Source organism: Camelus bactrianus, chromosome 33, assembly GCF_048773025.1.
Source record: "Camelus bactrianus isolate YW-2024 breed Bactrian camel chromosome 33, ASM4877302v1, whole genome shotgun sequence".
Taxonomy (NCBI): Eukaryota; Metazoa; Chordata; class Mammalia; order Artiodactyla; family Camelidae; genus Camelus; species Camelus bactrianus.
The window spans coordinates 4,712,073-4,737,139 of record NC_133571.1 but is presented as its reverse complement, the minus strand read 5'-3'; the positions used below and the strand labels follow the sequence as shown (position 1 = coordinate 4,737,139).

The 25,067-nt window shown below is 36.4% G+C and overlaps 1 protein-coding gene across 2 annotated transcripts in view; it reads left to right on the top strand.

The window, feature by feature from the left end:
* GUCY1A2 (guanylate cyclase 1 soluble subunit alpha 2) overlaps positions 1 to 25,067 on the top strand; it is a 262,757-nt gene that overhangs the window by 146,808 nt on the left and 90,882 nt on the right. For both annotated transcript variants that reach the window (XM_074357101.1, XM_074357102.1), the window contains exon 6: positions 19,458 to 19,601. In XM_074357101.1, the coding sequence (XP_074213202.1) occupies positions 19,458 to 19,601 (144 nt within the window). The remainder of the gene's footprint in view (positions 1 to 19,457; positions 19,602 to 25,067) is intronic.

The following is a 25,067-nucleotide window of genomic DNA, read 5'->3' as shown; positions in this document are numbered from 1 at the left end:
TGGTCACGTACTATGTTTTAAGTATTAATCTAGATATTGGGGCATAATGGTAAGTAAGACATATCTGGGAGAAAGAAATGTTTCTCTACCCTTCCTGGTTCTTCTTGCTGGTTTAAAAATTAAATTGGTGTAAGACAAATAAACAGGAGAAAATCAAACAAAAATTTTATACACACACACACACACACAGGAGAGACCGGGGAAAACAGTAACTTACCAAAATGGCTAAAGTCTTTACCTTAAATACTATCTTTGGCTAAAGACAAAAAAAGATTTGGGGGTAGTGGTTTGGGACCTCAAAGAGGAAGAACGCAACTAACATGGAGATGGGAAAGAAGATGTTTGGTACACAAATGTTTACCAGGCCATACAGAGACAATGGGACACAGAGAGGAATTTTAACAGATTTTGTCAAGTTCCTCCATACCTGCCACACCTAGTTAATATTACACTTACCTAGGTTGATAGCTCCCTTCCTGAAACAAGTTCTCTATCTAGGTTCTTCTGGCAGTTGGAGGGAAGTGGTCCAGCTGTCCTCCTGACACTTTTGGGCCTTGATTGTTTACCCCTCAAAATGATTCAAATGCCACAGCGACATTTTGGGGTGGCATGTTTTGTTCCTCTACAGTTCTGCCTTTGAAACTTCCTTTAAGAGGTGTCGGAGTCCAGAAATTGAGTTGATCGCTTTATAACTCGCTGAGCCGCTCTCTTAGCCCTGATAGTAGGTCAGTTCTGTTCCTCATTTCTGCAGGTGATAAAGCAAGTGGGCTCTCAAAGTTAGGCCTATTGAGTACAAGCAGTCAGGTATTTAATAAACAGCATTTCTATGGATACAAAAGAAGAACAAAGGATAACGGCTGGAGAAAATTATAAACCCAGTGTCTGAATCCTGAGAGCAGCCAGTCAAGAAGATTTTTAAGATGTCAGCCTCAAGGTATCATTTCTAGTTTGAAATGTCTCTGGTGATGTCATCTGGCGTTCCAGTTAAACTTTCTGAGTGGCTTATACAGTAACAGAAACAAAGATTGTCTACACACGGGCTATTGTGGTGATCTCTTTTAAGTTTATTTCAAGCTATTCAGCTTTGGTTTTCAGGGCTTCAGGGAAAGGGCAGATTTAGTTCTCAATGATTTCAAGTCAAAATTGGGAGAAAAACTGGAAACATTAGATTGAACAGTTGACTGGGAGTTCAAGATTTGCAGATACTGACTGGCATGTGTAAAATAGATAAACAAGTTTATACTGTATAACACAGGGAAATATATTCAATACCTTATAGTAGCTCATGGTGAAAAAGAATAAGAAAATGAATATATGTATATTCATATATGACTGAAGCATTGTGCATACACCAGAAATTGACACAGCATTGTAAACTAACTATACTTCAATAAAAATTTTAAAAAAATAGATTGAACAGTTGTAGCCAAATATTTGAGGAAACTGACAGAATTTAGGCTCCACTTTGGTTTATATTTGGAAAAATAAATCCTCAAAGATAATTAATGGAACTACAATCAAATATTCATAACTGTGTATTATAGTTTCTGCTGAAACACATTTTTTTCTCCCTAAGACCACCCTCATTTCTACCAAAGATAGCCCAATTAAGACTAACTGGTTTTCAAAATCAGTTTAGTTTCATTAAATTTGTCCTGATTATTTACATAAGTCCAAAAGAATAGCAATTAACCATTTAGGATCATTTAAATATGCTTTGCTGGACTTTTCATAAGGAATGTCCAGATTGAACTTTTAAATGCCCCTTGAAGCCAGGAGGCCATGCCAAGGCCTTGTCATCGTACTTCCATGTAAGTCCTATAGATTTGGGTGAATTCCTCTCTTCTTGAAGATCCCCAAATATTGCGAGGTTCTTGCTCCTGCGAGGAAGTGGTCTTCCTTATTCTCCTGGTAAGGCTGCTGGGGATCCTGTAGGAAAGGTACCAGGCTGTTTTTCCAAGGAGCTTTATGGCTCCATAATGTCAGTCTTAGTTCCTTAAAGCTGTCTGATCATATTTGAGTCTAGCCATGTTTCACTCAGTTATGACACTCCAGTCAAAGACTTGGTAACATGACCAAGTGTTTCCAGTTGTCTCCTGTTACAAGGGGAACCGATTTTAGTGAATTTACATAATTAACAAATTGCCATAAAGATAAGAATGCTCACTAAGAGATTCCAAATTCTGGAGGGATCAGGTAGGGAGAAACAAAGATAGATATTTCAGTTCTGCTTATAAAGGTATAATTTATCAAATTGCTGTAAGTCATAGTATGAGAGAAAAGATTTCTTTATATCTGGAAAACAAAGATTTAAAAAGCCAACAATGTTTCAGATAAAGTGTCGTAAAATTATAATCCTACTCAACAGTTCATTCAGTCTATAATTAATTCTTATTGATCATGATGTTTTGTTAGTGGTTTTATGAAGCCATTAGCTTTTCCATAGAGCTCTCTACATTTTTATGCAGTTCAGTGGTATATGAAAGTTATCAGAAACCTGTATTTGTCAAAAAGTACTTTAAATGAATCTTTTTTATTTTTTCTTTATTTTTAATTGAAGTGTAGTTGATTTACAATATTGTGTACAGCAATGATTTATTTATCCATACATATATGTATCACTATATATAAATATATACATATAAAAGAACATGTATATTCTTTTTCAGATTCCTTTCCATTATAGGTTATTATAAGATATTGAATATAGTTTCCTGTGCTATACAGTAAGTCCTTTTTGTTTATCTATTTTATGTATAGTAGTGTGTATCTGTTAATCCCATACTCCTAATTTATCTCACCTACCCCCTTTCCTTGTTAGTAACCATAGGTTATTTTCTGTGTGAGTTTATTTCTATTCTTATTTTAGATTCCACATATAAGTGATATGATATAATATTTGTCTTTCTCTGTCTGACTTCACTCAGTAAGATAATCTCTAGGTCCATCCATGTTGTGGCAAGTGGTAGTATTTCATTCTTTTCTATGGCTGAATAATATTTCATTGTATAAAATATCCCACATCTTTATCCATTCATCTGTCAGAGGACACCTAGGTTGATTCCATGTCTTGACTATTGTAAATAGTGCTGCTATGAACATTGGGGTGCATGTATCTTTTCAATTAGAGTTTTCATCTTTTCTAGACATATGCTTAGCAGGGGGATTGCTGGATCATAAGGTAACTCTATTTTTAGTTTTTTGAGGAACCTCCAGAATGTTCCATAGTAGTTGCACCAATTTACATTCCCACCAATAGTATAGGAGAGTTCCCTTTTCTCCACACACTCTCCAGCATTTATTGTTCGTGGACTTTTTGATAATGGTCATTCTAATCAGTGTGAGGTGATACCTCATAGTTTTGGTTTGCGTTTCTCTGATAAGTAGTGATGTTGAGCATCTTTTCATGTGCTTGGTGGCCATCTGTATGTCTTCTCTGGAGAAATGTCTGTTTAGTTCTTCTGCCCATTTTTAGATTGGGTTGTTTGTTCTTTTTCTGATATTGAGCTATATGAGCTATTTGTTTATTTTGAAAATTAAGCACTTGTTGGTCATATCATTTACAGATGTTTTCTCTGAGTCCGTAAGTTGTCTTTTTGTTTTGTTTATAGTTTTCTTTGCTGCACAAAAGCTTATAAGTTTGATGAGGTTCGAGTTCTATAGTTTTTTCTTTTATTTCTTTTGTCTTGGTAGACTGAACTAAGGAAACACATTTGTCAGAGAATGTTTTACCTATGTTCTCTTCTCAGATTTCTATGGTGTCATATCTTATATTTAGGTCTTTAAACAAGTTTTGAGTTTATTTTTATGTATGGTGTGAGAGAATGTTCTAACTTCACTGATTTATATGTGACTTATCCGACTTTCCCAACACCACTTGTCAGAGACTGTCTTTTCTCCATTGTATATTCTTGCCTCCTTGGTCAAAGATTAATTGACCATGGGTGTGTGGATTTATTTCTGGGCTCTCTGTTCTGTTCCATTGATGCACATGTCTGTTTTTGTGCCAATACCACCCTCTTTTGATTATTGTAGCTTTGTAGTATTGTCTGAAGTCTGGGTGGGTTATTCCTCCAGCTTTGTTCTTTTTCCTCAGTATTGTTTTGACAATTCTGGGTCATCTGTGGTTTCATATAAATTTTGAGATTATTTGTTCTAGTTCTATGAAAAATATCATAGTTAACTTGATAGAGATTGCATTAAATCAGTAGATTGCTCTGGGTAGTATGACCATTTTAATAGTACTAATCCCCTCAATCCAAGAGCATGGGATAACTTTCCATTTTTTTCAATCATCTTCAGTTTCCTTTATCCGTGTTTTATAGTTCTCAGCATATAAGTCTTTCACCTCTATGGTTAGTTTTATTCCTAAGAATTTTTTTATTTTTCTTGCTGACAAATTTTGTAACAGAGCTAAAACATAACTTACATGACTTCTAGTAAACCTAGGTAGAATAAGGTTTACATTCAATGCTGATAACTGTAAAGACATGCCTATTTTAATTAAAATAAAAAATTGAAATTTGCTCTTTATCCTAGATCACATGAATTTGAAAACCATTAGGGTTAGTTTACATAATACTTTTGAGATTTAGAAATATTTAATTCATAAGTGCTCACTTTTAAGCCAATTTAAATAGAGCTGTTTTACAAATTAATTTTAGCAATAATATCAAAAGGTAGAAAAATATATTTTAATGTACATACACATGTATAGATAAACATAACCAGAGATTTCATAGTTTTTATTTAAAATTTTAGTTATGAATCTGATGTAATAACATAAAAGTCAGAGTTTATAAATAACAATAAGTTAAATTTACCAGCTCAAGTCCTCATCCCCCCCCCCCTTTATTCTGGCTTCAGGTCTGTGCAGTTGAGTTTAACTGGCATCGGTCTAGGTGATGTGGGCTGTGTTTACATTTCCCATTTTGTAGAGATTTGCAAGAAGACAGTTACTTTTAATTCCCCAAAGAACTGGGTTGCTGCCTAAATTATGTCAAAGGCTAATCCACCCATCCAATTAGATTTTGACAATTTTGCTTCTTTCAGTGAGAATCTTTTCCAACTAAAATAGAAATAAAAATTTTTTTATGTTGTAGAATTTCACGGTTCAATGTATCATACCTTCAAAAACCCTGTACAAGGAATTTAATAAAGGCCCTCTTTCTGAACACAGAAGTTAATTTCAGACTAATTCACCCTAGGGGCAAAAAGCTTTCACTATTGCTTCTGTCAGCCCCCAAATATCAGGTTCCAGTTTCCACTTCATGTTGCGTGGGTTTAGGTAACCCTATTGGCTCTCTTAGCATCTTCAATTAACATTACCTGAAGAGCGATTTTACATGCCCTGTCTTACAATACCACATAGGGGGAACCACTCCCCAGTGAGACACAATGTCCATTCCCACAACACAGTCAGGCAAGATGGACACAACCTTCTTACATAAAGCCTGTTCAAATACACTATTTTTAAAATAAACTTTTATCTCAATTCCATCAACTCTTACATCTTTAACTATAGCCTCCACTAGGATCCCATCACAGGCATGATTCATATTCCGAGGTGCTTATAATTGAGCACTGGATATAGATATTAAACAAAAATTATACAGTCAGTTAATAATTAATTAAAATTATAGTTATCACTAGAGAGGTATAAAGTTATCTTATTTAATCTTTTCAGCAAGCTTGTAAAAAGGATATTATCTCCTTTTCACAGAAGAAAGTGAGACTTAAAAGACAAAATTCAACAAGTAAATTTGAAGACCTAATTGGCTTTATTTGATGATTTATGAGTTGGGCAGCATCAAATCTAGTGACTAGATGGGCACTCCAAGGAGTTATACAAAACAGAGGGGTTTTATAGGCAGAAGGAGGGTGAGACAAGATGTTTTTAGCAAAAATAAGTGGATGAATCATTTAAGGTCAGGTCATCTTCTTTTGTGTGGTAGGGAGTGGCAGAGGTCTCATTAGGCAGATTGCTTCACATTGCTGGTCAGGAAATTTCAGATTGTTCAAATTCCAGGAGAAGTTGAAATTGCAATTAAGTCTGAGTTTGCTGTCATGGAGGCAAATGACTTCATTTGGGCTTGTTATTTCTTTTAAACAAAAGTTAAACAACTTGTTTGAGATCATAAAGCTAAGAGATGGTAGGTTTAGCATTGTTCAGGCTGTTCCATTCCAGAAGGCTACTCTGGATGGTCTCCAGACTGCAAGACCTTAAGGAAGTCCAAAACTTTACCAACCACTTTTACCTGTTTATACTTAAAAAAAAAAGTTACCTGAGCACTTACCATATCAGGCACCAAGTAGTGAGAAAAGTGCCTGCCTTCACAGAGTCTGTAGTCTAAAGAGGAAAACAGCATTTAGTGAACACTCACAAAAATCTGTAATTTTAAACTGCAATAAGAATGACTAAGGAAAATTACTTGGTGTTATGAGAACATATAATAGACACACCTGGTATAGTCTAGGAGTTGGAAGGCACCCCAAGGAGATGACCTTTAAATTGAGATCTAAATGATGAGTAGGAGTTAACCAGGTAGAAGAGATAATGAGAGGGGAGGATTGTGAGCAGTGGAGTTGGGATATAGAGAGGCTTTGAGTCAGAAAGGAACTTGATGAAATTTGGAACAACTAAATGAAGATCAGTTTGGTGGAACTTGAAGAATGGAGAAGAGTAGGACAAGCTAGATGTACAGTAGTTGGTAGGAGGTAGAACCTATAGCTATTTCATCTATTTCAATGATTTTGGTCTTAATCACAGGAGCAAGGTGAAGACATTGAAGAATTTTGAATACAGGAATGACACAAGTAGATTTTCTTTATAAAAATCACTTCAACAGGAGTGTGGGGTTTTGATTTGGGAGGGATGGGTGGAAAAAAGTAGAACATAGGATGTGATTGCCATAATTTAGTTGAGAAATGGTAGTACTATTACTTGGGCTGGCAAGACATGTACAAGAGGCTTGAGTCAATGTTCCTGAAGGAAGTTGTCGATTTTATATACATAATAATGGAGATGCTTGTATATCATTATTCATGCAAATCACCTGGTCACCTGAATATGTTCTTGTTTTGGAATTATGTAGGCTTAACCTGGATTGAGTATTTTGGAGTCACATAACAATGACTATGATTTGGAAAGGTGATTCACTCATTGTCTGTATTGAGCTGGTTCTTCCTACAAATGTTTATAACTCAATTTGATTCAGTCATAATTCTCTAACTGTCTAAATGTCTACTATGCTAGCAAGGTGCTAGCCCCTGCTGGACTTACAAAGATAATTAAAATATTGTTCTTGCCTTCAAAGTTAAATGAGTTAGCACTCTATACAGGATGATAGTAGGTAAAGTATGGACACAAATGACTGCAGGATGAGATATAGAAACCAAACTTTATTGGGGTCTAAAAGAAGCAAAGATGACATCCCACTGAAGGACTGGGAACACTTTCATAAAAGATGTGGCATGAAGATCGAATTGGAAACGTGACAAGTTTGACTCATGGAAGAGAGACTGAGGGAGACCTGTTTTCTAAAGCTATACTTAATCTGGAGGGATAAAAAGATAGTATTTACATAGATATCTGGAGATCGTAGGATTTATGTAGGTTAGATTATCTGTCTTTACCAAACAAGTTCTTAATAAAGTATGCCACTTGATTTTCTAATTGAGCCACATTATTCACTTTTTTAAAAAGACTTTATTCTTTAAGAGTAGTTTTAGCTTTATAATCAAATTGAGAGGAAGATGCAGAAGTGTCTCATGTACCACTGTCCACACACATCCAGTGCCCTTCCACATTATCAACATCACTCGCTAGAATGATGAGTGACCAAGGATGAACATACATGGACACTTCATAATCACCCAAAGTCCATAGTTTCCCTTAGGCTCACTTCCGGTATTATACATTATATGGACTTGGGCAAATGTGTAATCACCTATATCCATCATTATTGTGTCATACAGAGTATTTTCACTGCCCTAAAAGTCCTTTATGCTCCACCTATGCATCTCCCCCTACCCCAGCAGCACCTGATCTTTTTATTGTTGCCATCTTTTTACCTTTTCCAGAATGCCATACAGTTGGGATTGTATAGCATACGTAGATTGGCTCATTTCATTTAGTGACATGTAGCTGAAATTCCTCCATGTCTTGCATGGCCTGATAGCTCATTTTTTAGTGCTAAATAATATTCCATTGTCTGAGTGTACCAGTGTGTTTATTCATTTACCTACTGAAGGACATCTTGGTTGCTTCTATGTTTTGGCAATTAAGAATAATGCTGCTATAAACATCCATGAGCAAAGTTTTGCATGGATGTATGTTTTCAACTCCTTTGGGTAACTACCAAGCAAGTGTGATCACTGAATAGATTGTATGGTAAGAGTTTATTTAGTTGTGTAAGAACAGCCATACTAAAAATAAAACACAAGATTCCATGGAAAAAAAAAAAAAAAAGAACAGCCATACTATCTTCCAAATATGCCGTACCATTTTTATTTCCACCGCCAATGATTGAGAGTTCCTGTTGCTCCGCATCCTCGCCAGTATTTAGTGTTGTCAGTGTTCTGGATTTTTGCCATTCTGATAGGTTTGTAGTAGTACCTCATTGTGTTTTAATTTGCATTTCCCTGATGACATATGATGTGCAGCATCTTTTCATATGTTTATTTTCCATCTGTATATCTTCTTTGTGAGGTACATATTAATGTCTTAGGACAGTTTTAAATTGGATTGTTCCTTTCCTTATCATTGAGTTCTTTAAATATTTTAGATAATAGTCCTTTATCAGATGTGTCTTTTGCAATATTTCCTTCCAGTCTGTGACTTGTCTTGTAATTCTCTTGACAATGTCTTTCTCAGAGCAGCAGTTTTTATTTTAACGAAGTCCAGTTTATCACTTCTTTCTTTCATAGATTGTGTCTTTGGTGTTGTTATCCAAAAATGTATGATCATACCCAAGGTCACCTGGACATTCTCTTATGTTATCTTCTAGGAGTTTTATAGTTTTCTATTTTACATTCAGGTCTTTGCTCCTTTGTGAGTTCACTTTTGTGAAGGGTAGAAGAGCTGTGTCTTAGGGTCATTTCTTTGTATGTAGATGCCCAGATGCTCCAGCACAATTTGTTGAAGAGACTATCGTTGCTTCATTGTGTTGCTTTTGCCCCAATATCAGCTGATCAGTTGACTGTATTTATGGGGTCTGTTTTTGGGTTCTCTACTCTGTTTCACTAATCTATTTGCCTAGATACCAAACTGATAGCACACTGTCCTCATTACTGTAGCTTTATAGTAATCTTGAAACTATTCACTTTTGTGATATCAACTAACATGATTTAGAATTCATTATGTGTTCACTGAAAATATGGCAAACATTCACCATACTCTAGGGACACATTTAAAGTTCTAGTAAATTGGGAATCTCTGGAAAACTTTTCTTTAAAAATAACAGACTCAATAATTATTTTATAAACAGTGATGGATGGATTCCAGTAGAGCAATAACTCTGAGTATAAACACAGGTGTGGAAGGTACAGAAAATTCGAGGAGAACATTGAGTTATTCATGTTGATTGAAACATGGAGTAAATTAGAACGATAGTGATGGAGAAATGTGGGATATTAGGACCCTATTTTTAAACGTCTTACAGGACAGTCCACTCATAGAAGAAATAAATTTTCAGTTTCCACGTCTAACTTGAGGATTTACAACAAAATTTTGAATGGGAACTTACACATGTATACTTGCTAATATGCCTCAGTATTCAGTACCCGTATGATAAACAACCTAGGGCCTGGCAATAGTGTTTTCCACATGATTGAGATTCTCGGGCAGGAACTAGAATTTACGTTAACAGATCTGCTGAGAGTTTTATCAGAAGAAGAGTTTTCTTTGTCAGGCAGTTATTTGGAATCCACTGTTCCTCATTTGGGATTAGCTCCCAGGCCAAATCACTGTTCTATTTATATCCGTGACCTCTTTTCCAGTGCTGAATCAGCTGAGCGCTGTAGAGACATCCTTGAAAGAAGTAGTATTTGGGTCAGAAATATCAGTTAAGTGAGTGTAATTAGACAGATTTTTTTTTTCAAGAATGAAGGGATTTTTTTCAAAATAGCTTTATCGGTAAGTCCTTAGTTAAACTTGTTTCCATGTGAATTAGTAAAACATGTATGCACCATGCACTTGGATGTATTTAATTGTACTCAGCAAACTTTGGATCATTGATTACCTACTGTAACAGATGATTCTCAGCATTTGGGGTATGTGTGCAGGGACGGGGAGAGGGTGGCTAGGAATTTTAATCTAAAGTTCTGACAAATAAGGACAGTTTATTGCCCCCATGGTGAAGGAGGAATTCAGACAAGGGTTATGTGGGAATAGCTGGATTCAGGGTACGAGTGCTTTTCTCCATTCTGAAGGCTTATTGGCTCTTTAAACAAGTGAATGTCTGGGTGAATTTTATACATTTTTAACTCACAGCATACACCAGAAGTCTTCAAACTTTGAGAATCATAAAATTTACCTGGAAGCATGTGAGAATGCCAACAGGTGGGCCTTATACCTAGGTCCCGGGTTCAATCCCCACTGCCTCCTCCAAGCGGAAGGCAGTGAAGAAACGTTGACTCAGCAAAGCAAAACAATACAAGCAAAACACGTGCTTTCATTTGCTCCGCAAATCTGTCTCCTCGTTTAAGCAGTCCTGACATGAGGAATCTTCACATTTCTTAGACTGATCAATGCTGCTGCTATTAACAGTGGGGTGTATGTAGCTAGATTTTGATTTAGTAGATCTAGGTGGGGCCTGGAGATCTAATTTTTAGTGCTAATTAGATCTAATTTTTAGTACTAATTTAGTTCTAATCTAGGTGATTCTTATGCCGGTGGTCCTGAATTTTGCATTCAAAAAAACTTGCTTAGGGAACGTTTCAAACCCTACATATATTGGACAAATTTAAAGTATTTAATAAAACCTTATTGGGCATTCTGGTCCTGTGCTAGGGTCCAGGGACACAAAGTTAAAGAAATACCTACTAGGGGGAGAGTATAAATATACACACACACACACACACACACACACACACACACACCCCAGCATGATACATACCATGATAGAAATAAAATTGTTTTCATCAAATATATGTATAAGAAAGTCAGAAGCCCAGAAGTAGGGAAAGCAAACTTGGAAAAGTGAGGGCTCAGTCCTGAGAGAGACTTTGCTTGGTTTCCAGTGTTGTTTGACCTGGGCCCTAAAAAAGCTGTGCACTCAGTGAAGTGGAAATAGTTCTTCTCTTTTTGAGACTTCCCCTTTCAAAATACTGAGTGCATCCATGAGGTTTTTCAGGGCCTTTAGGAAGAGTAAGTAACACATCCTCTGAGTTAGGGTCTCTGTGAATGATCAGCTGTGAATTCAAAGCTACAATGGGGAAAACAGCTGCCCACGTGTGAAAATAACCCTGGGCTTTCAGAGCAAATGAGCTTTTGTTTTCAGGGGCTCCTCTCTCTGAAGTGTCTGTCTCGTTTGATAACAGTGCCAATCGAGGACTTTCAGTCCCTTAAAGGACGAGGGGTAACACCCACAGAAAGTTACAAGTACCGTGAGGTTACTTTCATGACTCGTCACAGCGTAGTTCTTACTCCACGGAACTTTACAAGGAGCACAAATACAAAGCTCTATCCTTCGCAACGTTAATATCATTACTATTTCAAAATTATTTCCAGAATTACCAACCTTTAGCACATAAAAATAGGATCTTATAGTGAAGATTGCTAGTATTGAATGGTTGCGGGATTATTTACAAAACCTAAAAAGAATAGCTTAATAATGGTTTTGCTTTTTAGTAGTAATGTTTTACGGGCGGGGAATGAAAATGTGAAGGTGGATTCCCGCTACAGTGTCTGACTAACATGAATGTGCACGTGCCAGCTGTGAAGGGGGCAGAAGCTGCTGCCAGGCTCCCTGTGGGAGGTGGAGCCTCTCCTTGCTTGGTCTTGGTTACTGCTCAGCCTAGTCTCAGCAACTGCGACTAAGGGTGCAGCATTCTTTACAGTTCGGGTAGCAGGGGTGTGCCAACATCCAGGCTACCCCACCCTCCCCCCATCATCTGTGATGCCTCAGTTTTCTCTAGCACGTCTGGTACTGGTGAGCAGCCTGCTTTCGGGAGGGAGACCTCCCACCACACACTGCTCATGTTGGCAGGAATATCCGACAGACTTCTGGCTCACAGTGGAGTAGAGGTCTCACTCAGTAGCTGGTTGAAGGGAGTTGGCTGAAAAGATGACAATTGATGGCACCCTGTGCCATCTTCTTAATGGCAGAAGAATAGGTGAGGAAAGTAAAGAAAGTGATGGAATGAAAAGCAGGTGGACAGATGGGAACATTGGAGAAGGAAACAGTGAAGGAAGTAGAGGAGGAAATGAAGTGGAGAAGGACAGGAGGGAGGAAGTGGTGAAAGAAAATTAAGTGTTAGAGATGAAGGAGGGGACAAGGCCCTGGCCTCTAAATGTGATCTCTTCAAGGACCTTCTTGGGTCTGGAGTTAGGGATAGTGAATGTTCAGGCTGACAGGGCCTTCCTCCAACTGGAGTCCAAGTTTGGGCAAATGCCGTAGCCCTTGGGTGAAGGTACAAGATTCATCAACCAAAATATACCCATCAGACTTCCATCTCATTCCAGAAGGGACATCGCCTTTTGTCCTACACCCAACAGCCACTGTTGGCTTAAGGGTCACATTGTAGATTTGCTTTGTGGTTCATATTAATTAGGAATGAAGGAGTTCAGATAACCCAGGACAGATACATCAAGGTCTTCTTTTGAACAAACTTCTACGGCAGAAACAAGTTGATTGTTAAAGAATATGAGATCAGGTTTTCTGGAAAAATGGCATCTCTTTCTATTCCAAACATATGGTCAGGACCTCATGCCCCAAGTCCTTCATCTGCAGGAGCAGGGCATCACCTGTATCTTTGTCACCTGGTTCTCAGACCATAGCTTCCTAGGATCTGACAAGAAATGTTCTTATTAAAGGGGAACTGTGGCCCAACTCTTATAATGCTACTTGTTATGTGAAGGGAGATCAGACTACTTTCAGAAGGGCAGCTCATGGATATACTCAGGGATATTTGGGTTTCACTCTGAAAATTGTCCCTAATCCGGATGTTAGATCTGTGCTTCAACAACAGTGATGTGTACGTGCTGGCATCTTTGCCCCTTGGCTCCTCTGGACTGCCAGTCCTCTCAGCTTCAAGAATGTAGCTTTTATGGCCATGGCCATCACTTTGTTTAAGCGAAGAAAATGATGCTAAAGACAGCATTGCCTTCATCTACATTGCTCGAACCTTTGTTTTTGTCAGGCCCTTCCTATTTGCTTTTATGTATGTATTTATGGGTCATATTTGAAGAGAGTGAATGTATCAATGAACATATGAAAAGCTGGGTTCTTGCCTGCTGCCTGTGGCAAGTGGTTCACTTCAAGTAGGTCTCATGGACGTTCCATGGCCCTGTCACCTCTCCTTGGCCACTGCCACCTGGATTTTCACATTTGGCCAGGAGCCCATTTCACCCACCCTGCTGAGTATCTGGAAAATCAGGAATATAAACAGGGGAGCCCTTCTGAGCATGTGTGAAGTGAAAGGGGAAATGTAAGAGGTCTCTAAATCTAGCCAAGTTCACAGTTTTTCCTGGTCTTCTGCTACTTACAAGTTTTCATGAGGGCCTGTGCCATGCTCTGCCTTTTCTGGCCAGCCTTTTGGATAATCTGTGCCCAGACCACCAGCAATCCTATTGTCTGGTTTTTGTCCACAGAGACCTTCAGAACTGCCTGGTGGACTCAGGGTTCCTGCCAACCGTTAGAAAACGCCCCTGCTATGCCCCTCTCCCTGTCACTCAGGAGCCGTGCCTCACGTAACACAGGTGGTTGGGCTGGCAGGTGTGGACCAGTCCTCACAGCAAGCCTGAATGTGGCATCCTTTCTGAGAATCAGGTGCTCGTAGCCACAACCAGTGAGCCCATGAAGAACGTGGCGCGTTCACCAGCTCCCTTTCCCCCACCTCGTCATGCCCAGGTGACCAAGTGTTCTGTGAAATGCTAAGAGGGAAAAAGAAGACACTTTTACTTTAGGCTTACATCTCATTCCAACACCTCTCTTCTCTCTCCTTCCCACCTCATTTTTTGTTTTTAAAGACATTAAAGGCCAAAAACAAAAAGAAAAACAATTAAAAAAGCACACTTCCTGATTTGCTTCTCCTCTTGGCCACGTCCAGATGAAGAGAGGGAGGTTGTCCAGGAAGGTAGACTGCCAGAGTTCTCTGACTCTGCTCTTACGCACTCTCTCCAAACTCCCTTTCTCAAGTTCTGGAAAGCCCAAGAGAAAATGGGCCCAGGACCACGGGATGGAAGGACTGAGGTGGTCGTGAGTACTGTGGGACAGAGATTATTGGTTGCCCAATTGTGTCCAGTGTTCCTGTCAGCTCATCCTAGCCCCAGCACCACCGCCACCCTCCCCCACGACACACACGCTCTTTCCTCCCCACTGTGCCCAGAGTTCGAAGAAACCTTCCAGATATTTCTTGAACATTCGCCTGGAGGGGAGGGAGACGGATGGGAATGAGATTCTATTAGGAACTAAAATAAATTATTTAAAATACTTAATCTAAAGCTAAATAGATAAACAAGTTTATACTGTACAGCACAGGGAAATATATACAAGATATTGTGGTAGCTCACAGCGGAAAAAAAAGTGAAAATGAATATATGTATATTTAGGTATGGCTGAAAAATTGTGCTGTACACCAGAAATTGACACAACATTGTAAACTGACTGTAACTCAAAAAAAGTTAAAAAAAATAAAAAATAAAGTTAAAATAAAGGGTGAATGCATAACTCTAAGAAGTTTATTTATACCACCTTTATTTCTGGAATAACGTGTGGAGTTTGATTATGAAGTGTTGAGAAGATATACTGAGATAGATAGATTCTTTCAAGTTTGATTAAAAGCGACAATAATCTGTGAGACAACAGTTGTTATGTAATATTTTTGGTATTTAAGGCTCCTCTTTTATGTTCAGAAAAGGATGTAAGATTTTTCAGACATTTGCATAAGCACTGTCTTTTCCATCTCCAAGCCTAGTTTAGTCATCTTTATTCTTATCTAATGTCATTTAAGAACAGGTTGGAGATGCTGAAAATAAATGAGATGCACTATTTCAGATGGTGTCTTTTTAAGGAAGAAAAACACACTGAGGCAATTATAAAAGAATTCAGATCATAGTCAACCTTTTGGACAGCATTTTTGTAGTATGTTTATATTGTCCACTCATTTAACTTTGGTTTAACTCAAGGAAACAATCTGAAGAGCTCCTGTAATTGGTGTATTAAACTTTCACTTTCTTTGTTCCTCATGAAGCATAGTTGACACTATTTTGAAGGGAATCCACTAAAATTTCCATAAGCATTTGATTCTGCTGAACGTGTATACAAGTGACTTAAATGAAGGGAGAAGAGTGAAGCATGGAGCTTTAATGGAAAGCTGCATTACCAAGGTGGTAGTGTTTCTGCCAAGATTTTCAGGTTAAGATGCTGAATAAACCTGCAAGGAAAGAAAAACATCACAGACATATATTACTTGCACTTTACAGACATCTAGTTATTTGAAAATTTCTAACCGATTACATATTCATTCATGTGCTCATTAACTACTATTCACCAAATATTTCTGGTCCTTCTCTGGGCACAAGGTTTGTTGCATTTTCCCATCTCCTTTATGTTAAGCATGGTCATGTGACTTGCTTTGGTGAATGAATCACAAGGAAAAGCTATGTATGTCATATCTGGGAGAAAGCTCTAAGAGCTAGTGTGTAATCACAGCCTCTTTCCTCCTGCCCTGGCAATCAGCTTCAGATGAAGAGGTTCTGTTAGCATTGTTCTTGGAGTGAAGAGATTTGGCTCAGTGTTTCTCTCCTCTACCCCAGTCCCTTAACCTTCATGAATTATCCACATAAAAAAAAAAAAAAAAAACCCACCTTTGTTATTTTAGAGCATTACTATTTGAAGGTTATATTGTAACTGCAGCATGATCTAGTCTGATATGATGACAACATCTTTTAGATTTTTTTATGTTGGGTGTTTACGAATAGTTACGAGAATTTCACATCATTGTTTTTTGATGTCTGTTTCTTACCTAGTTCTTGATCCTCTTATTTCTGATAGCTAGTCTGGCTTCAGCTATTTGGAAAGTAATTGCTATGAAATCTTACATGATACTGTATGAATTTTAATGTGAATTTCTTGTATTTATGTGGTGCATTTCATTAGATTCATTTGTTACATCAGTTGGTAACATTACATAGTATACACCAAAGGAGAGAATGTAACATGTAACTAATCTTTATATATTCTCGTGGTACAAGTTCTAGAAATACACATTTAGTGGAACTCAAAAAATTTTTATTGAAAAGAGAATGGAGATAATGCTAATGAGAAGTTTCATAAGGACGGAGACTCCAAGAAGAGGTTATGCTCCAGGAATGCGCATGTTCAGAGTGACTGAAAAATAATTCAGTTCATACAAATAATTTACTGCCTATGTGCTCTAATATTTGAAAATCAGAAGTTAGTTTAAAATTGCATAGCTAACAGCATCCTACATCTTTGAATTGTATAGAAACACAAAAGGATGAGATAAATATGAGGATTAGCAAAGGACATTGTGCTTTTAGGGGGACATGGTCAGTGGCCACATTTTAGATGTTTATTATTTGTTGAGTATCTTCTTCAATGAGAATTCTTTGGAAGTATATTATTAGTCCTTAGAATAAAACTTTTGTCGACTCACATTGCATCATCTTTCTGTTCTTAATGCATGGTTTTAATTTCTGTTTTCTGGCATCAGCTAACAGGTCTTCAAGTGAAAATTTGGAACTTCATCGTAGGTCTGAGAGTATTTGAATCATTTTTGATGCATGTTTGCTGATAAGATTCTGATAATCAAATGATAATTTTGGCATTGCTAATTCCATGAGATTTGTAAGCGTTGCCACCATGTTCCCTAAGTTAGTGCTCACAGAATTTAATGCAGTACAGCTTTTTAATATTAAAGTGTTAGAATGCATTCACATGAGATTTAATTATTGCTGTTAAATCTTAACTAATAGAATATTTTGTAATTCTTGTTATATTTATGATAGAAGTATCTCCAGTCATTTAGAGGCAATTTGTTTTCCTACTCAGATCTACATGGCACACAGGTCTACATGGCACTCATAAAATAAATGGGGCAAATGAACAAACGATTAGAATAACTGTGATAGTTATACACGGCTGATTAATTTAGTCATTTGGTGGATATTTATTACATAGCTATATTTAAGACACTATGATAAGCACTATGAATACAGAGATTAAAAAGAGATGATCTCATTCTTAAAGAGATCACCCTGTAGCGGGGAAGACATATTGATTATACACTGATACATACTGATTATAACCTACGATGAAAGCTATAGAAGAGAGGTGTGGAAAGTGCTGTTGAAACAGAGTAAAAGAAGGATTAGTTTTTCAACTAAGAACTAATGGAAGGACCATGGAGGGATTGACAGAAAAGGTGATATTGGAATTGGGTATTTAATGCCATATTTAACTATTTTCTTCTAATTAAAATATTAGAACTATTGAGAATTTTATCACTATATCTACTTTGACTAATTAGAGAAATTTCTTCTAGAAATGAGTTGTACCTAACTTTTTTTCTTTTCTGAAAACAATGGTTTATTAACCCAAAGGAATAAATTCCTAATGGAAGAACATAAGTGATAACATTTGATTATATGCTTTTAAAATTTAAGTTGTGAGTTCACGCTAACACAACAGGTCAGTTTTATAAGGAGTCACCTGTATATGTGTGCTATTTTCCTTTCTTTGCTTTTCAAAATTTACATTAATTACTGACATTTTAAAGGAGATGAAAAAGAAATAGATAAGAATTGGTGGTTAAAGACACATCTGAATTTTTAAGCCAAGTGGAAAGGAATGTGGAAATAATCACCTATTCCTTAAACTTAATCTTGAACTTAAACCTTACTATTGATTAGAGGTTATCATTTCTCTGATTGGTTACATAACAACCATTCCATTAATAAGAGTCGCCTATTTCTTAAATATTTTTAGTGTTAAGTAGAATCTTTTAGTTTTACTTAATTCCTAAATACAGATCTGTTGTGAATAGGTATTTGAGTTGTGCCTTTTAATTTTTTGTTAAACATTTTTTATTGATTTATAGTAACTTTACAATGTTGTGTCAAATTCCAGTGTAGAGCACAATTTTTCAGTTATACATGAACATGTATATATTCATTGTCACATTATTTTCTCCGTGAGCTACCATACGATCTTGTATGTATTTCCCCATAAAAACTGACAACATAATGCCATTTGCAGCAACATGGATGCTCCTGGAGAATGTCATTCTAAGTGAAGCAAGCCAGAAAGAGAAAGAAAAATACCATATGAGATTGCTCCTATGTGGAATCTAAAAACAAACAAAACATAAATACAAAACAGAAACAGACTCATGTGCCTAACTTTTATAACAAATTCTGTGCTTTGGAATCCTGGGAGTTTTAACCCTGGGCAAATATTTAAAATATCTAACAATAGCAATGGCCATTCAGAATGGATGCTGACATCAGAATTATAACAGGGTCTGGAAAGACTCTGAAAGTGTCTGCTAACTCTTTAATTGTAGGATTATGGAGGGGGTCTCTGTGTGTCAATTTCCCATCTCTCAAATACTGTTTCTTCCATTTAGGGTATGTGTGAGGATTAAATGAAATAATTTATGTAAAGCAGTTGATGCATTTAGTGGTAGAGAGTATGAATTAAAGAAGTGTTAGGTATTATAAGTACTAAGAGTAAATAAAAAAACAGACAACAAATTACAGATACATCAAAAAGTGTGACACCTGAAATTAACATGTTATAAATCAACTATACTTCAATTAGAAAATAAAAATCAAAAAACACTAAAAAAAAGGTGTGGAATAATTGGGAAAAATTGGAGAAAATTACCTTCCAGTGAAGGTCTACAACCCAGTGAAGGTTTAAAGGACATGAGAGTGGCTTTGTAAAAAGTAATTATTTGGAAAACTTCTAGGCAAAATAGTGACAACTTTACTTTTGTGCAGGATAATTATTTTATATTCTAGTTGTTTCTGGTTCCAGTGATTGTCTGTGGTGATAATGCCAATGAACAAACAGCTCTGGAGTGAAATGTCAGTATTTGACTGTGGCTGTTTGCAAACTCTGCTATGATTACACTCAGTTGTCTAATAGCTTAATTTATTGGTGGTTTGCTAACATGCTTTCCAGCAACATTTGTGATTGCAGATATCTCATCATTTATATTCTGGCTCATTATCATACATTTGCATTTGATTTGTCTGATTACTGCAGGTGGAAACAATAGGTGATGCGTACTGTGTTGCTGCAGGGCTCCACAGAAAAAGCCTCTGCCATGCTAAACCCATTGCTCTGATGGCCCTGAAGATGATGGAACTTTCAGAAGAGGTGCTGACACCTGATGGAAAACCAATTCAGGTAAGCCTATCAGCAGTCTTGTTTGAGTAGTAATGCATCTTTAACTGAAGAGGGCAAGAAATTCCCTTTTGAATTCTACTTACTATAACTTAGAGATGTAGATAAGCCAGTGGCTCAAAGAGGAAGGAAACTTACTAGAAGTAACTCACAGACCCAGGAAAAGAACCCACGGAATATGACCCCCAAATAGGAAAAGGTGTGTGGAAGACAAATTATCAGGAAGAAAAGAAAAAGTTAAAGGGTTAAACCAAGGAAAGAACCTGCTATCAATGACCTGGGTCCACCAGGGTCAAGCAAGGGTGATGATAAGAATCAGTTTGAGAGAAAATCCAAAGAGCAAGAAATAAGAAGCTAGAAATTGGAGGACCTGGACCACTTCCTGTGGGAAGTGCACAGGTGTTCCTTATGAACACCCTCAGACCTCAGGGTTACTTCTGATTTTGTTTTTATGTGGCAGAGCTAGAAGGTTGGAGCCCAAGACTGAGGAAACATCAAAAATTGTGGGAAATGTAGCTCTTGGTGTGTTGTACTCTTTTTGGTACTGAGACCTTTCTGCAATCTGTGATCTACCTCTGGGAGTGAATGAGGTCACCTGGCTATATTTCTGCCAGTAGCTGATAGATCCCAGGACTGTTGTTACTATGCATCCTCATAAACCCCCAAATCTTGTATTTGGCAAAGTAACCTTGATTAAGGCAGCCTTTTTATATTAGTTCATCAATTATGGGTTAAAAAATACAGAAAAACAGCCTCAAAATGTGAGTATATTTCTAGTTTGGCAAAGTAGATACTCCGAGTGACCTTTCTGATTAAAATTATTAAAATATAGTGTTGAATATTTTTGAAAGCTACTAATATCACTAAACTCAGGAAAGGGAGGAAGGTATCAATCACATTATAGATAGATGATAGATAGATAGATAGACAGACAGACAGACAGACAGACAGAGCAAATAAAACTTAATTGGTGAATCTAAGTGCTCTGTCATTAGCAGTGATAACAGAAAACTAGGAAATGCTTTCTCTTCATGTAGAAAGTCAATTTCAATCCCCTCCTTAAAGAACTTCCATAAAGTTCTCTAGAAAATGAGTGGCTAATACTAAAAACAAAACAAAACAAGGAAAACACACACATACACACACACAGGGAAACAAAGTACTGTAAGTAAGAGTTAGTAGAAATAGATAAGAAAAACAGATTTGGAGTATTGTCAGATATCAGAAGAATCAGACACAAAATCAAAAAGACAATGCTTAATATAATTAAAGAAACAAAAGAGAAGCTTTAATCCCAAGACTGAAACAACTAGATTTGGAAAAGGACCACAGAACTTCTAAGCAATCAACAAAACACTAAAAAAAAAACAAAACCAAACAAACCAAAACAAAAAAACCCTCAGTGGATGACTTTAAAAGCGGATTAGATAGAGCTGAAGAAAGTATCCAAAAATAAGTCCAGAGAATTTAAAATGGGGAAATACGAATAAAAGAATGTCAAATGTAAAATATGTAAGAGGCATTATATGGTCAGTTGGGATTTCAAATGAAGACAATAGAACGAATGTAAAAAAGAGATTTTTTTTTTTCTGGAGTGATTAAGACACTAATCAGTTCTCAGACACAGTAATCCTAAAGCATTCTACAAAAGAGAAACCATAGGATCCAAAATTATATCTATTTTTACATTAAGTGTATTTTTTAATTCTTGAATAATCAATTCCATTTTTATTTATTTTTTTATGTTGCATTCATTTGTATTTAATTCTATAATACATCTGCAATTTATGTCTAATGAGATATATACATATATTTTTTATTGAGATATAGTTGATTTATAATATTATATTAGTTTCAAGTGTACCACATAGTGATTCAAAATTTTTATAGACTACACTCCATTTATAGTTATTGTAAAATATTGGCTATGTTCCCGGGCTGCACAATATATCCTTGTAGCTTATTTACTTTATACATAGTAGTTCGTACTTCTTAATTCCCTAACCCTATCCTGTGCTTTTCTTCTTTCCTCTCCCCACTGGGACCAGTAGTTTATTTTCTATATCTGTGAGTCGGCTTCGTGTTTGTTATATTCATTAGTTTGATCGTTTAGATTCCATGTATCAGTGATAACATACAGTATTTGTCTTCCTGTGTCTGACTTATTTCACTAAGCATAAAACCCTCCAGGTCCATCCATGTTGTTGCAAATGGCACAATTTATTTTTTTTATGGCTGAAAGGTATTCCATTATATATATTATACTATCTATATACATAAATATATATACCAGATCTTCTTTATCCATTGATCTGGTGATGCATACCTAGGTTGCTTCCACATCATGGCTATTATTAACAATGCTGCTATTAACATCAGGGTGCATGTATCTTTTTGAAAAGTGTTTTTGTTTTCTTCAGGTGTATACCCACGAGTGGAATTGCTGGGTCATATGGTAGTTCCATTTCCAGTTGTTTTGAGGAAACTCCACACTGTTTTCCACAGTGGCTACACAAATTCACACTTCCATCAACACTGTAAAGGGTCCCCTTTTCTCCACATCCTCACCATCATTTGTTTTATGTGGTCTTTTTGATGATAGCCATTCTGACAGCTGTGAGGTGATATCTCGTTGTTTTGATTTGCATTTTTCTGATGCTTAGCAATGTTGAGCATCTTTTCATGTGCCTGTCAGTCATCTGTATGTCTTTGGAAAAGTGTTCAGATCTGCCCATTTTTTAATTGGGTTGTTTATTTTGTACACATTCAGTTGTATGAGCTATTTATGTTTTTTGGCTGTTAACCACTTATCAGTCATATCATTTGCAAACGTCTTCTCCCACTCAGTAGATTGTCTTTTCCTTTTGTTCATGGTTTGCTTTGCTATGGCAAAGGCTTTCAACAAAACTAAACATATCTGAATGAGTCTGCAGAACATCAGAGAAAAAGAGGACTTGATAAATGACAAAGGCAGCATTCATCAGTGGGGACAGATGGGCTATTCAGTAGATATTTGGGGGCCAATTGGTTATCCATGGGGAAAAAAATAAAATTGCATCTCTACTTCATGAGTCTGCATGTAAATCAATTCCAGGTGGGTTAAATATTACAGAACATAGTATAGAATTATAAATTTATTATTAGGAATTTAAAAAACAATTCAGTGGTTTTTATTGACTTACTTTTATTGAAATATAGTTGACATACAATACATTTGTTTCAGATGTACTACGTAATGATTTGTCATTTGCATGCAATATGATATAATTAGAAGTTTGACTTACAGTAGGGAAGAAACTTTTTTGTAGACTAATTGGGTCAAAATTTTTCAAATTACAAAGGAAAGTGTGTATAAATTTTGCTACATTCAAATTAAAACCTTTCTGTTTATCAACGCCTAAAGAGGATAAAAAGACAACCACAAACTAGGAGAATATTTTGCAACAGATACAATCAATACAAAATGCCTTGGTTAATGTCATCAGTATTCAGATGAATATATGTTAATAAAACCATGATACAGCTTTTCTTTCTCCTAGTTTGGCACAACTTTGAAAGTCTGACAATGCCACTGTTGGGAGGATTAGGAGCAGCAGAAAATATGACACTGAGTTGGTGGGACTGTAAATGGTGCAGTTTATTTGGCATTAACTAGTAAAATTTAACCGATGCCTTTCCTACAACCCAGTAATTCCTCCCCTAAATGTTTGCCCCAGGAAGTAGTTGTCTTGTGTAGCAGAAGTCACACACAAGATTATTCACAGCAAAACTTTCATAATAGCCTCAAACTGGCGATAACTCAAATAGCCATCTGAAAATAAAATGGATAAACTGTGTTGTGTTTATACCTCGGGTACCATACAGCTGGAAAAGTGAATGACTTCAGCTACTGACATCAACGTGGATGAATATCAAAAACATAATATTGTGCAAAAGAAGCAAGTCATGGAATGATGCTATGGAATTATTCCATTTAACTGAATTTCAAAACTAGGAAAATTGAAAACATATTTATTTAGAAATACATTTTTACATTGATGGAAAAAGTGTAGAGTAAGGGACTGATTAATACAAAATTCAAGATAGTGCTTATCTCCAAGGGAAAGGATGGAGATGATGCAAAAGGGGAGGAGACAATAGGAAGGTGAGCCTAGGGATTATAGTGCAGAGTTCCTGATTTTATTGCTATTCTTTAATGTGCACATTAATGTTTATTTTACATTTGACGGTTTGAAAAAGGGATGCTAGAGTTTTCAAATCTCTCCCACCAGCGGTGAAACCGGGAAGGCATGGTGCAATAAAATTTTTTTAAAATCTAGGTGTAAACTCCCTCAGGACATAATTACTGAGTTTTACAAGTGTGTGAAGGACACTTCTACCATGGCCAGGAAAAACAAACAAAAGGAATCCTGTCTCCGATCTGAAACAAACTGCAAAAATACACATTCCAGACTGAGTTCATATTAAGTCTTAAAATCTCAAGGTGACCAAATGAGCAGACTTACCATCTGGGATTGTTTTTCTACATTGGACTTTTTAGTAGGAGATACAATGTTAGCATCGATTCAGCATTGTCAGAGCAAACTTAAATCACCGCAGAGCAAAACCAAGGACTTGTGTTTTATAGTGTGCTCATCCATATTTTTATTTGTTTGACATAATATTAGCTCTGTCTTCTGAATTAAATTATCTTATTAAATCAGAGGAGGAAATGTCCATAAAGATTTAATAAGATGCAGAAAGAGCATTCAAAATAATAAAATCACCATAATAATTTTAGCTTCATTAGTAATTCATACTATTTGCAAAGTTTGGGGTTGTTTTTCGGCATCTTAATTCGATTTTAAATTGGTTTCTAACTTGGTGTCATGAGAATGTTTCTAAACTTACTGAATCTTTCATTGAACATGTGTGGTTGTTGTAGCAGCATTGATAGGTGATCAAGTTGATTGTTTACTTCAAGCTATCTAAGTTTTTAATCTATTTGAAACTTAAGTTGAGTTCCAACAACTGCCCAAAACAAAGGAAAATTCCCCAAACCTCTCAAATTTTGAAAAATAAAATACTAATTTTTATGATCGTTAAACCTTTGAGACACCTGTCATGATGAAATAGGAATCTGAATTATCAATTATAATTGCTTACAAATGATTGGTAATGTCCTTGAATTATTAACTGTAAAATTGATGAGGTTAAATTTTCAATTTTAAAAGTCACCAGAGGACACAGCATTTCACTTGTTCAGTTTATAGTTCTCAGGCTAATTATTTTTCTGTAGGTACTCTACTGAAACTCAGAGGCTTAGTCCTAGACTGTATCTAAAAAGCATACACAAATATGGCCTGTTTACACAATAAATTCTGAAAAATCAGCCCAAAGTGACTTTAATTAAGGCTTTTTTTGTGGGGAGGGTATGGCTTAGTGGCAGAGTGCGTGCCTAGTATGCATGTGGTCCCTGGATTCCATCCT